The following is a 15,323-nucleotide window of genomic DNA, read 5'->3' on the forward strand; positions in this document are numbered from 1 at the left end:
ATGGATGCTCATCTCCGTTTCAAGACCATTGAGCCCGCACTATGCAAAGACACTTCCATGGCCAGCATGATGTCACAGAGTGCTGTTACCTTCCTACCAAAGTGGTACCTATTTATCTATTTGCATTTGTATGCTTTCAAACTGCTAGGTTGGCAGGAGCTGGGGCAAAGACGAAAGCTCATCTCGTTGTGCGGCACTGGGTCTTGAACCTTAACCACTGAGCCATTGCGCCACCAAAATCAAAATCAAGAATACTGTGACATATATGTGTTATATGTTCCCAGCCCATAGCAAAAATAAATAGCACATCAGATTGCACTTAAGATGTAAATCAAAGATAAAAATGTATGCAATGGCAGGAAATTTATTTTGTAATCTAAATACAATTTTAGAAAGGAAAAGTTATGCCATAACTATTAGAGACACATTATGTGCATGAAAAATGTACTTCTCTTGTTACAGCTTTTTCCAATTTTAGGGTTATGGGGTCCACACTTCATTATACCTATACATATATTGATTTTTTAAAAATCTAAATATAGGTTGTATGTTCTATTGGTATGTGAGAAATTTTTCTGTCAATGACTACCTAATAACATTTACCTATTAAGTACTACAGGTAGCTCATTTTACAGCCATTATAGTGGTTGTTTGAAGTTATAACATCATTAAAAAAGTGACTTATGACCATTTTTCGCTTACAACTGTTGCAACATCCCCAGGGTCACATGATCAAAATTTGGGCATTTGGCAACTAGCATGTTATTTACAATAGTTGCAGTATTGTGGGGTTATATGATCACCATTTCTAATCTTTCCAGCCAGCTTCTCACAAAGTCAATGGAGGAAGCCAGATTCACTTAATGAGCACATGATTCACTTAACAACTGCAATGATTTCTTTAACTGTGGTAAAAAAAAGGTTGTAAAATCATGTGCAATTCACTTAGTAACAGACATTTGGAGCTTTCAGTTGGGCTCAATTATGGTCATAAATCAAGGACTAGCTATATTGTATTTTCTTTCATGCAATGAAACTGGGATCAAGATGTGAGATGTATTCTTCAATCGTACTCATATTCTTAGAGTTCAGATTCATATTTCTAAGAGAGTGGTCAATATATTTGAAGAAAATTTACAGTGTATAAAAAGTTTACAGAACCTTTGTAAACTTCATAGTCTGAGGACCAAGATTATTATGTATGAATTATAACAAGAGAGTAGTCTACAAACGATCAACATATTAAGCCCAAATATTTAAAAGAACGCTAAGAAGTTGTACATATTCAAGTCGAACACATCAAAAGAAAGCAAAAGCATGGATACAGAAGTGGGTCTTAGACAAATTATTAGGCTGAAATTCTGGTTTAAGATGGTTGGAACTTAGTGAGAAACCACATTTAAGAAGGCCCCTGTGTGAGTATTGCATACAAATTTATTTAATAATACTTACATATCACACAGTTCAAAGAACTCTGGGTGATTAGCAATAAAATAAAAAAGTAAAAAAATACACTCAGTAATAAATACAAATTTATAACAAATGTCATGATAGTCTATTCATGACCAATCAATAAAAAACATAAATTTCACCCATCATGCATCCAACTACATAATATAAAATACCAAGGAGAGTGTAGTTCTGATGAAGAATGATTCTAAGTCCACAAATGAAACTATGCAGCAGAATATTAGAATATTAGAAGGTGTATTTCATGTTTCTCTTTTCATACTAACTACACAGGGAAAATTTGTATCACATACAAATAATGTGTATTGCATACACATTACTTTGTTATGCTAAATATTTATTTTAAATATATTTTGTCTTGCTTTATACAACATATGAAGTTAAAAATAATGGTTTAAAAATTAGAAAATCAGTTCACATAATAATTTGTTACAATCAAATAAACCACATTATGGTTTAGAACAATACAAAAATTTAGCCACATTCTGTAAAGCTGCATATTAAAGCTTTGCAAGACTTTGTCCTTTTAACTGAACCAACTAAATTTTAAATACAGTAACAGCACAGTGGATGAATATTTATCACAGAATCATCTAAAGCTCAGCAGTGAAAAACAGAGGCAAATGAAAGGACATAAGAAATAAAATGCATATATAAATCTGGATAGTTGAAAACTTTTTTTAAAAAACATGAAAAACTTCTTCCCCTAAGCATCTTCCCTTCTCATTTACATGATACTTGATAATTCCCCAAAATAAACAGATATTTTATCTTTGAAATTCTAGAAATATTTTATTCTGCACAATTAGTGCACATAACCAAAAAAATCCTGTAATCAGTTGACTGTACTATTTCAAGAGAGCTGCACACTCTACTTTCCAACAGTATGAATATTTGCTGCACAGAGAGTCATTGTATTTACAAAAAACCTAAGCAGAATGAGTGAATGCAGTCCCTTCTTCAGGAGGAAACAGGCTCCTTGCCCTTCAGATAGCTAGTGCCTGGCACTGCTACTTCTGCCTCTCTTGAACCCTAATAACAATATAAATAGTTGAATCATGCCTTAATTTTGCTAACATGCCACAAAAAAGATCTCAAACAAATCTCATACCTTTTCTGCATCCAAGTTCCTGAAGACGTTAGTATACAAGAAGTCCCAAATTAATTTAATACTACCTTTTTGTTGCTCTTCTCTGAATAGACATCTTTTTCACCAAGTATGTCTATTAGATTATAAACTAGAATTTTGATGGAGAAGAAAAAAGAGGGAGAAGAGACATTCCAGAGCACCAATGCTCTAATGATCCAGTCACAGTTTGAAAGACAGTCTGTGAGTCTGTTTCAAACAACATCTTGATGACTGGCTGCCAAGATCAATAAGGGTCAACAGCTGTGGCCTTTTCCAAAAGCTTGCCACTCCATCCAGGAGCAGATTCAGGTAGGCACGCAAAGAAAGCTATAGCAAAGTTGCGGATTCCTAATTCCCCTTTAGGCGTCTCTACAAGGGAGAGGAAGGGAGATGTTGTTTAAAGCAGCCAACTAGACATTTCATGCGGTGTCGGGAACAGGGGGCGGGAGGAAAAGCCCACAGTTCCCATTCGAGAGATTGAGAGAGAGAGAGAGAGAGAGAAGTCAAATGGGTAACACGCCCCTCCGATTTCCTGCCATATTACGGAGGCTAATTTCTGCATTGGCCTGCCCGCTCGCGCACCACTGACAAGAAAAGCGCTCCCTCCCCGGATACCAGAGAGGGCGGCTCGCTCGCGAGCTCCAGGCCCCGGCATCTTTTCTCTACTACTTCATCATCTTGCTCCCCCCACCCCCAACTAGCCGTCTTCCGTCTGTGGCGCTATGGCAGCCACGCCGCGTGGTGCAAAGGCAACGCCACGGAAGGGATTCCCTCCCTATCCCCCGTTTATGGATGGGTGGTGGTGCTTTTTTGACAGCGCGTGATAACAAGAGATGGATTTGGCCTCCCGGCTTTCATTCAAGCCTTTCCAGCAGCCACCCCTACACCTCCAAGCGCCCCGGCCAGAGAGTCACCGCGCAGACCAGACAATTAAAGATCTCTAGGGGTGGGTGGGAAAACAGACCTGACGTTGCCCCTTCTCCCCTTCCCCAAACGGACAGAGTGAGATAGACAAGACACACCCTTCGGATGTGTCCTACTCCGCCTCACGATACTTGCCATTACTATTATAATATGCCACAAGAGACGAATAGCAATAGCGACCACCCGGTTCGGCCTGCCTCGCGATCAGCCACGCAGCAAGTCTCAGATAGCAAAAAAAAAAAAAAAAGAGGGGGGGGGAGGAAGACAGGCACATACCCCAAGCTATGTCTACGTTCACACTTACCCATTTATGTCGAGCTTGGACTCCTCCAGACAGGGTGAAAGTTTGAGGTTTGCGAGGCGGTGAAAGGCAACCGAGCCGATGGAGTCAGATGAATTACAGGAAGCTTCTTTTCTCCGATTGCAGAAAGAGCAACGTCTTCTTCGCTTCCTTTCGACTAGTCAGTGCCCATTGCAACAACAGCAGCACTGTTATATTTTATTTCCTGCTCTGAAACTCTCCCGCCCTCCGAAGAAAAGAGGAAGGGGGGGGACTTTTTTCTTGACAGAAAAAAAGAACAGGGGACGACGACAAAGCACTTGACGCGCCAGCGAGAAACGTAAAGGAAAAGGGGGGGGAAACGATCCCACCTGGAACTGCGAGCCAGGGAAGCAGCGAGGGAGAGTGCGCGCGCGCGTTAGGGCGGGAACGCAAGCAAAGGGGCGGCGGGAGCGGTTCGCTGCAAGGGAATGGGGTGGTTGAATGGGTGGGTGTCGCCCTTCTCGAGACCCTTCGTGCGGCAAGGTAGGAAGTGGAACTACAAAGGGAACTGGCGCTCAGCTACCCACTCGACTCTGACTGGCAGTGCCCTGACAAGCAGGGCAAAGGCACGAGAATGCCCCGCCGTGGCCGATCTTCGGGCATCCGGCGGTACCCGGGAGAAAGCGTTGCTCACTGTGATTTTTATTCAATCGATTCATGTGGCCGCCCCTCTCGCGAATGCGATTCAGGGCACGTTGGTTAAAGGAATAAAAAGCAATTTTAACAAAGACTAAAAACCTACAGTGATCATTGAGTGTAAACCCGCACAATCAATCAAGAATGACCACTCAATGGTCTTCTGAGCCCCAGGCCTTGGAGCAATCCAGATCTCTATGAGAAGCTGGTAGGGTCGGGGCCAATCAGATCTTGGGGCTTATAGTGTATCAGAGGACAGGCACTGGGTCAGAAAGGGTGAGGTTCCATAAGATGATATTCTTTTCAGGGGCTGATGCACACCCTTCTTGTTCCTACCCATCTCTTTCAGTCCAACAACTGAAAAGAAATCCTATAAATAACCCACCCCTATGCCAAGGACTTTATAGGTAAAACTAATGTGTTGAATTCTACCCAGAAGCACACTGGCAGCTATTTCAGCTTAGTGTTGGTGTAATTATGGCAACAATGGTGTAATGTAGGTATACCAAGATGTACCTGTAATTGCATTCTGAATCAGCTGCAGCTTCCAGATGGTCTTGAAAGCAGCCACTTGTAGAATATGTTGCAGTAATCCATTCAGGTTGTCACCAAGGCATGAGTGATCATGAACAGTCCAGGAAGGGGAACAATTTTAGTGCATAAAACAATGCGGAGCCAGAGTCCTCCTGACTACTGTTGCCACTACTATTCAAGCAGGAGCTGTGACTCCAGGACCCCAAGATCTAAAGACTAAACAGGGCAATGCTATCCTGTCCAGAATCAAAGATGGACATCAAACAACTTGGCAGGGATGAGATACAACCTATTCTCCATCCAGATCTTCACAATATCTAGACACTGGGACAGAACCTCAACAACCTTTGTATGGCTGAGGGCTGAAGTATACAACTGGGCATTATTAGCATATCAGTGATACTTTGTACCAACAGATGACTCACCCATGGGTTGGTGTAAATAATGAAAAAGGAGGAAAAGGATAAGTTCTGAGGCTTCCTGCAAAGCAGAGGCCTAGAGCTCAATCAAATCTCTTCCATCAACACTGAATGAAATTAGTTTTGGAAGAACACTGCCAAATGGTGCCCCTCTCTCCCAGCCTTATCAGCCAGGACACCATGGTGATGGTACAGAAGGCCACTGAGAGATCCAGGATGTGCCAGCCCATCACATACTCGCCACATAGTCAAGAAGTGTGACCAAGCCATCCCAATCTGAATTCCAATTGGAAAGGTTCCATATAATGTACTTCTTATGGATCCTATGAAGCTGGAAGCCAACCACTTTCTCAACAACTTTCCCTAAAAGGGAAGGGTGCTGACTGGTCAAAAATTATCCAGATTGTTTGGATCCAAAGATGTGTCTTGAAGAGCAGATGGAACTGTCCCCTTTCCAAGAGGAATTTACTGACATGTGGATCCACTTATGTTAACTAATCAGAAGGATACAATATACAGGGAATCATACTTACAACTCTTGAGGATCCTGTTCACTTCCTTGGGATTAACATGCTTGAACTCAGCCTGGATAACATCACATGAATATGCATCACTGTTCTCCAAAGAACCTACTCAGCTGGAGTCTAACAGTGAATCCAAGTGATTTTATTCACTGAATGCCAATAGTCCATACAACCTCACAAATGTTCTGTCAATCCCTTCTGACCCAAAAGGGACTGGGTTGCCAAATAAGGACAGAGTAATTAGTCTTTTTTGCTGCCCATATTGAAATAGGATAGATAGGCTCTAATTAAAGCTGCTACCTTTATCCAATTAGGTTTGCTCCAAGTTTTTTGCCAGCAGTGCTCTAGGCCAGGGCTTTTCAACCTTTTCAGATTATACCAATTTTAGGACATGACAATATTCGAGTACCACCAGTGCTTAGTAAGGTGTCAAAAAATTGATGACTGAAAAAAAAGGGGTGAGATTTTGGGTTTTACTGGTTAGATTCATTTGTTGTTATAAAAATGGCTAGTTTATACAGTACTATTATGGAAAAGTAAAAAGTTGAGGTTCGATGTTAATGTTTCATTCTACTGCAATAGAGGAAGTTGAAAGCCAATGCCTTTTCCCCTTCTCCCCCTCACTTCCCCCCCTTCTTCCTCTCCACTGTGTCCTACTTGCTTTTGTATTTTATTCCATAATCTAATAAAATGTTACAAACCGTTAAAAAAAAAGGAAAAAAGTATTGGTTTTAATTTCTTCGGTGGTGGTTCCTTTGCTCATGGGCCACGTGGAGGACCCCTGGTGGTGCAGGCTCATGGTGTGTGCAGGAGGGCAAAATGTGTGGGTCAGAGGGAGGCCCACTCCCTCTCCATGCGAGGAGACCCGGCTTTGTAACCAAAGCATCCTCAGCGATAGGATGGGAGACCACCAGGAGAGTCAGGAGGAGGGGACAAGGGAATGGCAAAAGGACAGCAGGGCTGGTCGTGGCCAACTACTATGGCAGGACTTCCCTCAGACCCTCCCTCCCTCTCATTATAATCTAACTTCCTTCCTTTCCTTCCTTCCCCCTTTTCTTTCCCTCTTCATTCTCCTTCCCTTTTTCTTCCTTCCCTTCTTTCCTTTTTTCCTTCCTTGCTCTCTTCCCCTTTCCTTTTCTTTGTCTTTCCTCTTTCTCCTTTCCTGTCCCTTCTTGGATGCTCAAATGCAAAAGGGGAAACATTTCTCGATGCCTCCTTGCCTTGTGATCAAATGCCACTTTTGCTAGTAGTTTGTGGCCACTTAAAAGATTAAGAACAAACCAGGCTCAGTTTATCCTGTGTTTGCATTTAGTGGAGCCATCCACAGGCAACAGTACAGCAAAACTGTCAACTTGCTGTGGCTGTGATAGTTGATCAGCATTTTTTATGTGCAACAGCTTTAGCATTTAGGAACAGAGGTAGCTTAGTTGCTACTCTATTAATACATAATCCTTAAAAGGGCTCTCTTGTAGGGACCCTGGAAATATAGCAAAGGAAAATATTTTTCCCCACTCTGCTTTGTCCTGTTTTCCCCACTGGAAATGGCTGTTAGCAACATACAAGGAGGGGATACTTTCCTAAGCACTCACAATTCAAGAATACCAATGTTAACTTGGATTGCCAACATTTCCCTGCAAGTGGGAGCGGATTGCTAAAGTAAACTCCAGAAAGCAACATCCCCCAACTCCAGATCATGCCCCGAGACAAAAACCTGGAACAAGTGTCAGTTGAGCCTGAGATACTTCTGCACTGCCTCCAAAGAACTTCACCACTAGCCTGAAGATATGCTCAGGCAGAGCAGTCAGGGAGGCTGATACAGTAGCAGAACTCCTAATTTATTGCTAAGGCCCAATGTCATAAGTAGGAATTCACACCTGACTATCTGCTATTGTCTATCAGCATTATTTTCCCATCACTAACCACATACATCCCAAGTTGCCATTGCCCCCTTTCCTTAGTTATCAAAGACCCCACTCACGCCTGATGTCTGTCCTCCTGAGCATGTACTCAGTCTCTGTTGTTCAAAACACTAAAAAATAATGTATTCTAACAGCCATATTTCAGTTCAGAACCTTTTGTTTTACATGCAAAAATCATAGACCACCAAGTAAAAGGAACGGATGGTAGGATTCTTGTTGGAGACCGACTGAAGTTACTATAGTTAGAATCAGAGCTAGGCAGAAATATCATCTGTAAATAATGAGGAATCGAAAGTACTGGTAAAGGATAGACTAAGAACTGTTACAGTAAATCAGCATATACATCAGGTTAAGTTTCTCCTTCAGAGGCTAAACCAAGGGTCTTCAGACTTGGCCCTTTTATGACTTGTGGACTTCCAGAATTCCTCAGCCAGGCAATTCATCCATCCATTCCTTCAACAAGTTATTTCTTTGTTTCTTTACATTTTCTTATCAAAGTTTCTATAATGGACAATATACATCTTTGGGCCAGTCACTCTCTCTCAGCCCAACCCACCTCAGACAGCTGTTGTGGGGAAGAGACAAAAATATTACAAAAGTTCAGCACCTTCCAATAGTAGATAAAGTGGGACAAAAATCTAATAATAATAAAAAATAATGGAATTTATTTAGCGTATGGCAATGGAATGGAAAATCATGACTTACAAAAGCACTGAGCTTCCCTACTTACTAAAAAAAGTACTTATAGGTTAATTTATTATGCAATAAAAACGTGATAACGCACAACTTTGTTTTTATCAGCCACTAATTAAGAGAAAATAAACATGGGATTTGAGACAGTCTGGTGCTGTACTTCTGACAGCCACAATACTCATGGAAGAGAAGCACCTGCAATCTTCAAAAATAACTTTTCAGTGCCATTCTAGGAGTGCATAGCAGTAACACTATATAACCAAACAGGTGCCTCAAGACCAATGTTTAGGACAAAAACAGGAAAATATAAGTGAACCCTTGTTATGTTTAGACATATCTGATCAAAGTATTGAGATGTGAAAGGAAATTAGACTATTCCTTTGAGCTATGATAGTTCTCACGTGCAAAAGTAAACTATCCTGGCACTACATTTACCATAATTAAAATATACTTTCCTATTCAAAAAAGATGCAAAAAAGTTGAGCATTATTATAGACAGAACTTGTATTAGATGTTCACTGCCTGCTTCAATTCTTTCATAATGAGTTTTAGGTTTGCTACAATAAATTATTATTTGGATTCTTCTGTATTTGATTTCAGCTTAGCCTCTCAAGTAGAAGCCTAACATGATAAATACGCTGATTTATTGTAACAGATGCTTCCTACCCTATAGAAAGTGGTTTTAATAAAATTATTTTAAAAAATATATTTTAAAAATCATGTTTACTTGTACATATATTAAATCATTAATATATTTTGAATGTAATACTCATAACTAGTATTGAATTTGGAAAAACACAAAGGAGCAGGACATGGTTGAAGGATAATCCTGTCTTCTGGTGACAATGCAAATAAACTATTTTAACTGTTATTTGTATATATTTTTAATATTCTATTTGAAATATTTAGAGAGATATCAAATCTTTCCTTCAAGTAGACAGTAATGAGATTTTTACACAGTCACCCACAAGTTAGCAATGTCACTTAGAAGATCTGCGACTTATGTGCCTATTCCATATAGCTGGTGTCCACAAAAGCCCCTGTGTATAAACACAGCAGTATGAGCTTCAGGCTAGATTCACATTTTTTGTTTCTTCAGAAATGTAGAAAGAATATGAATGGCTACATTAAAGAGGTAAATTATGTGTTTGATGCCACTGGCCTTGAAAGCAACAGCAGTCTATCTTACCTTGAAATGGATTATCTTGCTCCTTTCCATTCTAAATTAAGGCTTAGGCATAAGTCAGAAAGAGCACTGGTCACTCTATTGAATGACTTTTGTCAATACCTGAAGGACCAGTGTCTCTTCCTTGATGTTATTGTACATCTCTCAGCAGTTTTGATGCCACTGACTATGACATCCAAAAATTGGAGGCACTATGGTTGTACTGATTCCACTGACTGCTTGAAGCACTGTCTTATATAGGAAGCAGAAACTGTGAGAGAAATGTAATCTGATCCTTGGTTAGTCCAATACCATAGAATAGGAATAGTCAGTAAATAGATATGACTTGGGAAATCTTCCTCCAGCATAGGTTGGTGCTGCAATTTCATTGAAGCCCTGGAGATAACTCATCCACTTTTACCACATGGTGAGACATCTGGGATACACTATAAGAATGAAAGGCCCCTGTATGCCTCACCAGTTGCTCTGTGGTGAACTGGAGACCGAAAGAGACTTCAAGGTCATCCACACAAGTGCTACAAAGATGTTGTGAATGAAACCCTATGCAACTGTGACATTCAGCCAAGAGAAATAAAAGCTGCGGCTGCTGACAGAACCCACTGACAAATACTGTGTCACAAAGCCTATACCAGTTTTGAAGACAGTCTTCCAAAAACTGATAGAAAATTATGAATGGAATCCCAGAATAACACCCACAATTATTGTAACAATGAATGTCTGATGCTCCCATTGTGCTAGACTCTGGGCTTCCAGAATGAGATTGCAAAGCGACCTCTGTGTTCACAGATGAGCAGCACAACAATATGTTTTCTTTGAAGAATGACTACCTGTGTTAGAGTATATAACACATTCTACAGAATTACCTTTGAAAATGACCTGGAAGATAGAAATGATATTAAATATGGCAATCAGAATGTTGACAGATAAAAATTGCCATTATATGTAATACCTATCCTGTAATTATAGAAGCTATTAATGGGTTTTCTAGTTCAATCTGGAATGCTGGTTTTGATCTATAAAATCTTATAGGACTCAGCACCAGAATACCTCAGGGACTATCTTTTGCATATGGAATCTGCTTGTCCTGTGTATGTAGATGAGAGGATGCTTAAAGATCCTATCATATTAGATCAGAAGTACATGAACCCAAAGGTACACCTTTTCTATAATGCTATGGAACATTTTAGGAAAGGCAAAATATGGCTTCGTATATCAGAGGCTGTAAGTAATTATTTTGTTTGTTTATTATATAAGCAATAAACTTTAAACATATAAATTTATGTATAACAACTAGCAACAAAATCATGCTTAGAGGAAAAATGATAATAAATAAAGATTTCCTTCAGGTGGGATTTTTTCCTCAGACTTCTCTTTACGAGGAACAAAATAATAATCCTACAATGTTCAGTTGAAAGCTATTTTTGAAAAGCATTCTTAAAACTGTAGAAAAGACCTGAAACATTATACTACTAAAAATAAAATTATCTTTATCAAGAAAAGTTTTTCCATTTCAATTCTTGATAGCATTATTTAATGCAAACAGTTACTTCTAAAATTAAACTTGTTATCTACTGCAGTACTGTAGTTCAGATGTCCAGTTCCTGTGAAAGGAAAAAAAAAATAAATATACAAAAGTTTCTAATTTGTTAGCAAAAAGTATTAATCTGCTGCTTCATATTTTTATTTGTTTAGCTTTTCTAAAGCTAATTTTGAATTTCCAAATTTTACCAGTGCTAACTACATTTAACAACCCTCATAAACTTCACCCAAAAGAACTCTAAAGGGATTGGAAAAACATTCTATTGTACCAAGTATCTTCGAAATCCTATATAATTGCTAGGCTTCTGGAATTTGCAATTAGCAATACTTTATTTCTGTACATTAATTTTAAAATGAAATGTTATAGATGCTTAAAGTGGTTCTGATAATAAAACACTGTGAATGCTAACTACAGGAAAACACTAAGAACTATTTAGAGTCATTCACTCAACCTAAATAGTTCTACTTTTACAAATATAACAATGCTGTAAAATGCTGTCAACTAAATGTATTGTCCTCAGCTGTATAAAACCCTTTTCTGCTTCTGCTTCAGCCTCTAGAAACTAATTCTGCACTAACCCTTCCTGGAAAGAAAGGCAAAGCAATTTCTTTCAAGTACTTTGTACTAGTTTAATTAAGTAGGGTTCCGTTGGAAAGAATATATTTTGTTTAGGCAGATTCACATTGGGTGTGTTCATATATTAAGCCATAATGTTTGAGTAGTTTTGGTTTAGTGTAATGGATAAAACTTAATCATTGGCCTATTTATAGAATTTAAGGCTTAATGTTGAATGTGAACCAAACCATTCTTCCCAACTGCATTTACTACATGAGGATTTAATCATGTTTATTGTATAAACTATTGTGGCTTGGATTCTACATAATGCTAAGCTTCAATGACTTCATTACCTGCTGCCAAAATCAACCCAATTACATTATAGTGTGAACCCAGGATTTTTTTTTTCTAGTCAGCAAAAAGGAAGAAAAGGACTATCACTTGGCCCAGCTTAAGAAAAAATCTAACTCATTTAGTTGTGCTATATTTTAAAAGATGGATATACTTATTAATTTGTACATTTAATTTGCAGCCCACACTTTAAACTGAAAGAATCCCAGTTTTGTCTATAGATCAATAAAAAATAATTATGCTTTTAAGTTTATATTTTAAAAAGACAGCAAAAGAATAATATAGAATAAAAAGAATATTCAGGTTACTACTGTAAGGATCTTATGTGTTTTGCTATGCTATTATCAATTCAAATGTCTGTTGGAAGACTATGGGAAAGGTAGTGCTTGATGCAACTGACTTTAATAAACTTTTTTTTCACTGCTTCCTTGTTGCTAAAAGAGAAAAAAAGAAAAAAAGGAGAAAACTCAGAAGAACCATAATTTACTGAAAGCTATATAGAGTTATATTTTCTTCCCTTAGAATTAACATATTAGGCAGCTTCAGTGATGTTTCTCACACTGATTCTCAGATGATGACCATATAGCTGCAATCACTTCATCAAAACAGGTAAGTGTAAGAAGTCTACTTTTCCTAGCCAGTTCAAATTTCTATTATTTGAGCTTTCTATATTCAGAAACAAATAACTAGCAATCATGAAATAAATAGTAGGTTGAGGGTGGAATTCCCCCCCCCACACACATAATCTATCTTGCATGATTATCATGAAACCAAGCTGCTACTCTAACAAAGAAAATATAAATGTAATAAATGAATACTCAAAGATATGGTATGTACTTATAATTCATACTTGCATCAAAAATGTTTAAGTAATTGTTACAATAAAAACAGCCTTTCAATTTCAGGCTTCCGGTTTTGCACAATAGCACAGCAGCCAAGGGATTGTGGCGCTCTGTACCCTACGGCCAATTTCTACCTGCTAGGGGACCCTAAATGGGCCTGAAGTTGCCCTGTAGAGCAGGGGTCCCCAACCCCTGGTCCATGGACCAGTACCAGGCTGCAGCATGCCAGAAACTGGTCCGCACAAACAAGCAAAGCCCCATCTGCAGGATGTAGGCAGCACACAAAACCATGCCAACTCCAGTCCACGGAAAAATCTGTAACTGGTCCCTGATGCCCAAAAAGTTGGGAACCTCTGCCATAGAGGCAACAAAGAAGGAAGGAAGTCCCGCTGGTTGTGGAGAGACAGTGGTCGATCCAATCAGTTTGGGAAAAGCCCTCCAGAAACCAGCAGGAGAAAGACTAGCTTAACTTCAGAGTCTAGCCCAAGCTATAAGCAGCCAAAGCCCAAAAGCACTACTTTAAGCTGACTGTAAACAAAATGTTTGGAACTGGGTAAGAACAGTGATTTTCTCTCTTCTACTTGAAAATTGATTTCATGGGAAAAAAGAAAAAAAAAAACCCCAAGAAGCAAAAAGCCTCCGAAAGTGAGAAGGGGGGGGAATCTTTGCCCCACCCTCCTACAGATGGAAGTGGCAAATTAAACTTTTCAGGGGGAACAGAAATATACTGAAATGAAGTGAATATGACTTAATTTGGATAAGTTTGAAATTGGTGGAATCCGTTAAGATTTTCCTTTTAAATCATGAGAATAAAAGTAAGCAATTGTCTATTACTGACTGGTGCTGACATCTAGCGGTGGATAAAAATATACAACAGAAATTGCTTTATTACAGGGACTGGCAAAGCCCAGGAAAAGATAACGTGGTTTTGGTGACCTTCAATGTCTTAATAAGAAAGAACAGCTGTGACAAAAAAGAAAGAAAACATTTTGGGCTTTCTACAAAGTGAGAATTATAAACTCTAAAAAAAAAAGAATTGACCTTTCTGGATTACATATACTAAGTCAACTGTGACTAAAACTGACTGCAGAGAAAGGAAAATCCTGATTTTTAGCTATCATGAAAAACCAGAGATCTGCAGAAATATACCAAGAGATCTATGCTATGTTGCAACCAAACAACAATGATCTTAAACCATGAGGAAATTAAAAATAACTTTGAAAATATAAATGAACACATCTCCAACTTAACTTTACAACACAATTATTCTCAGAAAATAAAAACAGAGAGTAAGCAGAAAAAAACAGACAACTGAATACGAGACAGAGGAGAGAGATTTCAAGATGGAACTTAACAATAGAAGAAATATGACTTAACCCAGAAGGGGGAAAAACTTACAGGAAATACTGGACATGTAACCTATACCCTAAGATTACAAAATAAGTTTGAGGACAAGAAAAAAGATTTGACAAAATGGACTCTGCCAGGAGAATTACAAGAACGTGAGAGACAAAAAATGATAAATAAAATTAAGAAAGAAAAGAAATAAAAAGAAAAGGAAGGAAGGAAGGAAAGAAAGAAAAAGAAAAAAAGAAAAGATTCTCAGTGAATATGAAGGGGTGAAACCTTCCTATAAAAACATCTTACCTGTTTTGCCTTTTGTACCTGCAACAACACTTTTAAGATTATGGAAAGATTCTTTGATTCAGCGAAACGTATTGATCAGGAAAGATGTTTGGCAAAAAAAAAAAAAGGGGGGGGGGCTGAAGTGATAATTAAGAAATTAGATGATGGGATTTACCAGAGGGAATATTTAAAAATTAAGCATCTGTTTGAATATGGCTAAAGAAATAGAAAGATTTTGGATATAAATGAAGATTAGTATAAGAGGGATGAACCCCTCAAGTAACAGTATTTTTTCTTTCTTTTTTCCTTTGTGTTTTGTTTTTTGACATAAGAAATATAAAAATGTTGGGATATTTATATAAAAGAATTGTTTTCTCTTTTTTTAAGATATGAGAAATGTAAAAGTGTTGGGATAGCTTGTATGAGAAAAAAGACTTAAATACTTAAGTGTAACTAATTTTGAGAAAATCTTAGCCAGTAAGAATGCTTTGAATATTGTGGGGAAACAAATTTAAATAAGAATTCTGTAAACAGGATCTATGATGAGGCAATTAGAAAAGAAGCTTTATATTGATGTGGTTATTATTTGCAGAAGCATGAGAAAAATAAATTTGTCATTTATTCAAATAATAAGAACTGTATTAATTTAAGGT

The 15,323-nt window shown here is 38.3% G+C and overlaps 2 protein-coding genes across 4 annotated transcripts in view; both read right to left on the reverse strand.

Moving 5' to 3' along the window:
* Positions 1-4,486, reverse strand: part of SH3KBP1 (SH3 domain containing kinase binding protein 1) — a 158,697-nt gene extending 154,211 nt beyond the window's left edge. For 2 of the 3 annotated variants that reach the window (XM_039357217.1, XM_039357215.1), the window contains exon 1: positions 3,828-4,486. Coding sequence is in view for 2 of the 3 variants with exons in the window: in XM_039357215.1 (XP_039213149.1) it covers positions 3,828-3,831 (4 nt within the window). In the remaining variant the exon portion in view is untranslated. The remainder of the gene's footprint in view (positions 1-3,827) is intronic. The other variant, XM_039357216.1, reaches the window with a different exon arrangement.
* A 6,490-nt stretch (positions 4,487-10,976) lies between these two features.
* BCLAF3 (BCLAF1 and THRAP3 family member 3) overlaps positions 10,977-15,323 on the reverse strand; it is a 51,128-nt gene continuing 46,781 nt past the window's right edge. The window contains exon 12 of the mRNA XM_039357223.1: positions 10,977-11,357. Within this exon, the coding sequence (XP_039213157.1) occupies positions 11,343-11,357 (15 nt within the window). The 3' untranslated portion in view covers positions 10,977-11,342. The remainder of the gene's footprint in view (positions 11,358-15,323) is intronic.

The sequence above is a fragment of the Crotalus tigris genome, unplaced genomic scaffold (genome assembly GCF_016545835.1).
Source record: "Crotalus tigris isolate CLP2741 ecotype Arizona unplaced genomic scaffold, ASM1654583v1 scf7180000018879.704157, whole genome shotgun sequence".
Classification (NCBI taxonomy): domain Eukaryota; kingdom Metazoa; phylum Chordata; class Lepidosauria; order Squamata; family Viperidae; genus Crotalus; species Crotalus tigris.